General features: G+C 48.8%; 1 protein-coding gene across 1 annotated transcript in view; it reads left to right on the forward strand.

Annotated features, from left to right (window-relative positions):
* The first annotated feature begins 537 nt into the window (after positions 1-537).
* ME2 (malic enzyme 2) overlaps positions 538-3,554 on the forward strand; it is a 22,715-nt gene continuing 19,698 nt past the window's right edge. Inside the window, exons 1-2 of the mRNA XM_027656061.1 lie at positions 538-652; positions 2,507-2,634. Of these exons, the coding sequence (XP_027511862.1) occupies positions 2,527-2,634 (108 nt within the window). The 5' untranslated portion in view covers positions 538-652; positions 2,507-2,526. The remainder of the gene's footprint in view (positions 653-2,506; positions 2,635-3,554) is intronic.

Here is a 3,554-nt window from a genome sequence, read left to right on the forward strand (position 1 = left end):
CAGGACACAGGGAATGGCTTCCCCTTGGCAGAGGGCAGGGTTAGATGGGATATTGGGAAGGAATCTTTGGCTGTGAGTGTGGGGAGGCCCTGGCACAGGTTTCCCAGAGAAGCTGTGGCTGCCCCTGGATCCCTGGAAGTGTCAAGGAGGGTCATGGTCATGCATGAAAAGCTCCTGGCACTCCTACACGGGAGCGTGGACAGAGGATGGGGAAGGATTGCCTGCTTCTGGTTTCAGGGTAGGTCATGTTAGGGTGAGTTTTGGAGGCAGGTTCTTGCAAAAACAGTCTTAAAAGTCTTTGACAAAATGAGCTGGAGGAGATGTGCAAGGTGGGAGATGAAACAGAAATACGGAATGATTAGAAGAGCCAGGGAAGGAGAATAACCAGTCAGGTTTAACGCTGGATATGAATCAACTGAGATCATATCTCTTGGATCTAAACGGAGGGGCTGAGTGGAAAATGAAACTTGATTCTCCCACTTGCTTCTCTGCATCTGAGATACCTCCACCAAGAGAATCATTTTAGGTGATGTGACACCTCAGGAGGGGTCAAGTCTCCTCTCTCAGACAGCAGAGAAGAAAGTAAGATTTGTGTCACAGCCCCGAAGTCTTTTCCTCTCTGTCTCGTTGATTGGAGAGTTAATTGGTCAAGGTAGGAGAAATCTGGGCCACAGTCTTGTTTGGTTCTTAAATGCTCGTTAATTGCAACGAGGTAATTTAGATTTAACTGGAGTAAGATAAGGTGTGGTGTTTGTCCTGCTTTTTAATTCCTTGTTTGAGGTATTTGCTCATTGGCTGAAGCCACCCTGGCACCAGGCTGATGGGACTGTGGGGTGGGGCTTTGCTGTGACTCTGGAATCACAGACCACACGCAGGAGGAGGTGGGCCCACAGCTGTGTAACGATGGCAAACGTGCAACCGGGACTAAAACCGGCTAAAGCCGAACTTGTTGTTCCTGAAGGCCGGTTGTTCTGCAGCACGGAATTAATTTCCCTTATCTGATCCTGATTTTCAGCTGCCCTGAGTGCTGCTGGCAGGACCAGCTGCGCTTGGTCCGCTGCTTGCTGTGTTTGGGGAGGAAGGACCACATGAAAGGCAGCAGTTGTTTGTAGTGCTGGCAATTTATGGCCTTTGCCACAAGACAGCTGAACACACGGGTTTTGAGCGCAGCCTAAGCAAAGCAAGCACAGGATGAGAGAGAGAGGGTTGCTTCTGAAGGTCAGAGCTGCTTCTCTGTGATGGGTGGAAGAGAAACTCGGGCATAACCGATGGTGAAAAGTATTAAATGTTTGCATATTTTTGTAATGCTTGGAAAGATTTCTAAGAAAACCCTCAGACTGTGACTTGTAAGACCAGTCTGCCCTCTTAAAAGCTGATTATGTGTAAATTTGATTATAGAAAGGTCTTCTAAAGTATTCAGGCTGTATTTAAGATAATGAAGTTTTGTTCCTTAATCCAATTTTGTCTCCCATCTGGAAGAAATTAAAAATCCAAACCATGCATCATTTCATTCCTTAAAAATGTCTCATAACCTGCTTTACTGTCCTTTGCCTGAGTCTTGGAGGGGGCACCAGCTGCCGTGGAGAGGTTCCCTGATCCTGGTTCTTTGCTGTCCTTTCTGGGCTCTTAATGTGTCTCCGTGCAGACCGTGGTCCTGTGGTTGTCTTGGTGAAATAATCTCTGAGAGATGAGTCCAGTTCACATTACCTAGTGGCAGTGAGTTATAAAAGCATGCAATAAGTGATAATTTCTGCTCCAAAGAGTTTGCAGTCAGTGGGTGAATAAAGTGGGTTCAGGAGTTGCTGTAACCTTGGCAAGACTAGAACCAAGCTTTTGAGTGGTTCTAAAGATTTTTTTTTTATTTTGTTAGGGAGACATTCCCTTTATTGAAAGGGATATATTCTCCCTGAAAATAACCTTTCTTTTTTTTTTTTTTTTTTCCCTCACATTTGGGACTGTAAAAGCCTAACCCTGGAATCCAGAGTTCAGTGGTGTTCCTTTGGCCGTTTTAGTTCTGCGTTTTGTTCTAACCCAGCCTTAATACGCTGACAGACATGGTTTCTTTCCTTCCTGTTGCCCAGGCCGTGACATTTCGTCCTTAGGAGGCTGTCAGGGAACCTCTCAGCCTGAGTTTTCAGGCTGCCCTCGCCCGAGTCGTTGTGTCCTCCCTGGCATTTGCAGCGGCGCCAGTCCCATGGGTCACCACGGACGGTTAATATTTGCCCCCGGGTTTATGGTGTAAGGCAATACCCAGGGAGGGCTGAGTGGCTGACTGCTGCCCACAACATCGTGCTGGCTCCCATTAGTATCCCTGCGTGTTCTCTCCCCTCTCTCCTGTGCCCTCCCCCTTCCAAAACCTCCCTCCTTTCTCCCCGCGGGGTCGTTATTTCCGCATTGTCCTCGAAGGGTCTCATTGAGCACGTGCCTTTCGCGACAGATGGGGCGCTCGGTTCCGCTGCCTGTGTGTGACTTCTGAGTGTTTCTGTTTCCCTTCTCCCCCCCCCAGGTGCAGCACAGGAGCAGGAGATGTTCTCCCGACTGAGAGCAGCCGCCGCCCCGTGCGCGATGGCGCGCCGCGGCATCCACATGAAGGAGAAGGGGAAGCCACTGATGCTAAACCCGCGGACAAACAAGGTTGGTTTCGGCAGCCTGCCGCTTTAGAGTGTCTTATCCTCGTCTGCTCGGACCTTGTCCCCGGGGTTAGAGCTCTGGGCCACAGCCAGATGAACAGAGGGAAGGTGCAGAGGATGGAGGAGTCAGTGATCGTTTCGAGGTTGCTGCCTGGGCACCTGCAGTACAAGGTGACACTTCTGCTTCTGCCAGCCTGTGCTTCCCCTGGTGTGCCGTGTCTTAACTCGGTCAGCACTCCTGCTTCCCTGTGCCAGGTGAAGGGTTGATGGTGATTGCCAATTACTGGCTTGTTTCCTTGGCCTGGTTGAACTGAAGTCAAGCTTTAGCTGACAGGGAGTCTTACTTCACAGATCGCAGAAGTTAGCGCTGAACTCGGTCTTGGTGGTGATACAAAGTGTTAGCCTTCTCTGCCCTAATCCTGGCTTTTTCCTGGAAGACTGGAGGTTAGGACTGAGCCATATTACTAAGGACCACCCCTGTGCAGAGTCTGGCTGAGCATCTAAAAATAAACCTTGAATGGAGCTAACTGGGAGGTAGAGATATCATGTTAGTTCCATGCATTGGGATGAACTTCTAAGACAGCAGCTTTTTCTTTTTCCCTTCACAGAAATCCTCCTATTCCCACAAGCCCATCTCCAACCTCCTTTTTTTTTTTTTTTTTTTTTTCCTCTAGTAGTAGTGGCCTTCAAGAATCTTGAAACTATCAGTGTGCAAATTAAAAGTGGTAAGAAATCAGGAGAGGTGGTTTTGGTAGCTGATCCAAGGTGTCTGAAGTGGTCAGGAGAGGTGTCAAATCTACTTGCCTCTCAGAGGGTATTTCCTGAGCAGTGGAGCTGTAGAAGCTGGACTCTTTCCTCTGCACAGCAAAACCTTCCTCCCCTTCTCTCTTTTTCCCCCTTCTCTCTTTTTCCCCCTTCTCTCTT

Source organism: Corapipo altera, unplaced genomic scaffold (assembly GCF_003945725.1).
Source record: "Corapipo altera isolate COAL_440 unplaced genomic scaffold, ASM394572v1 61553, whole genome shotgun sequence".
NCBI lineage: Eukaryota > Metazoa > Chordata > Aves > Passeriformes > Pipridae > Corapipo > Corapipo altera.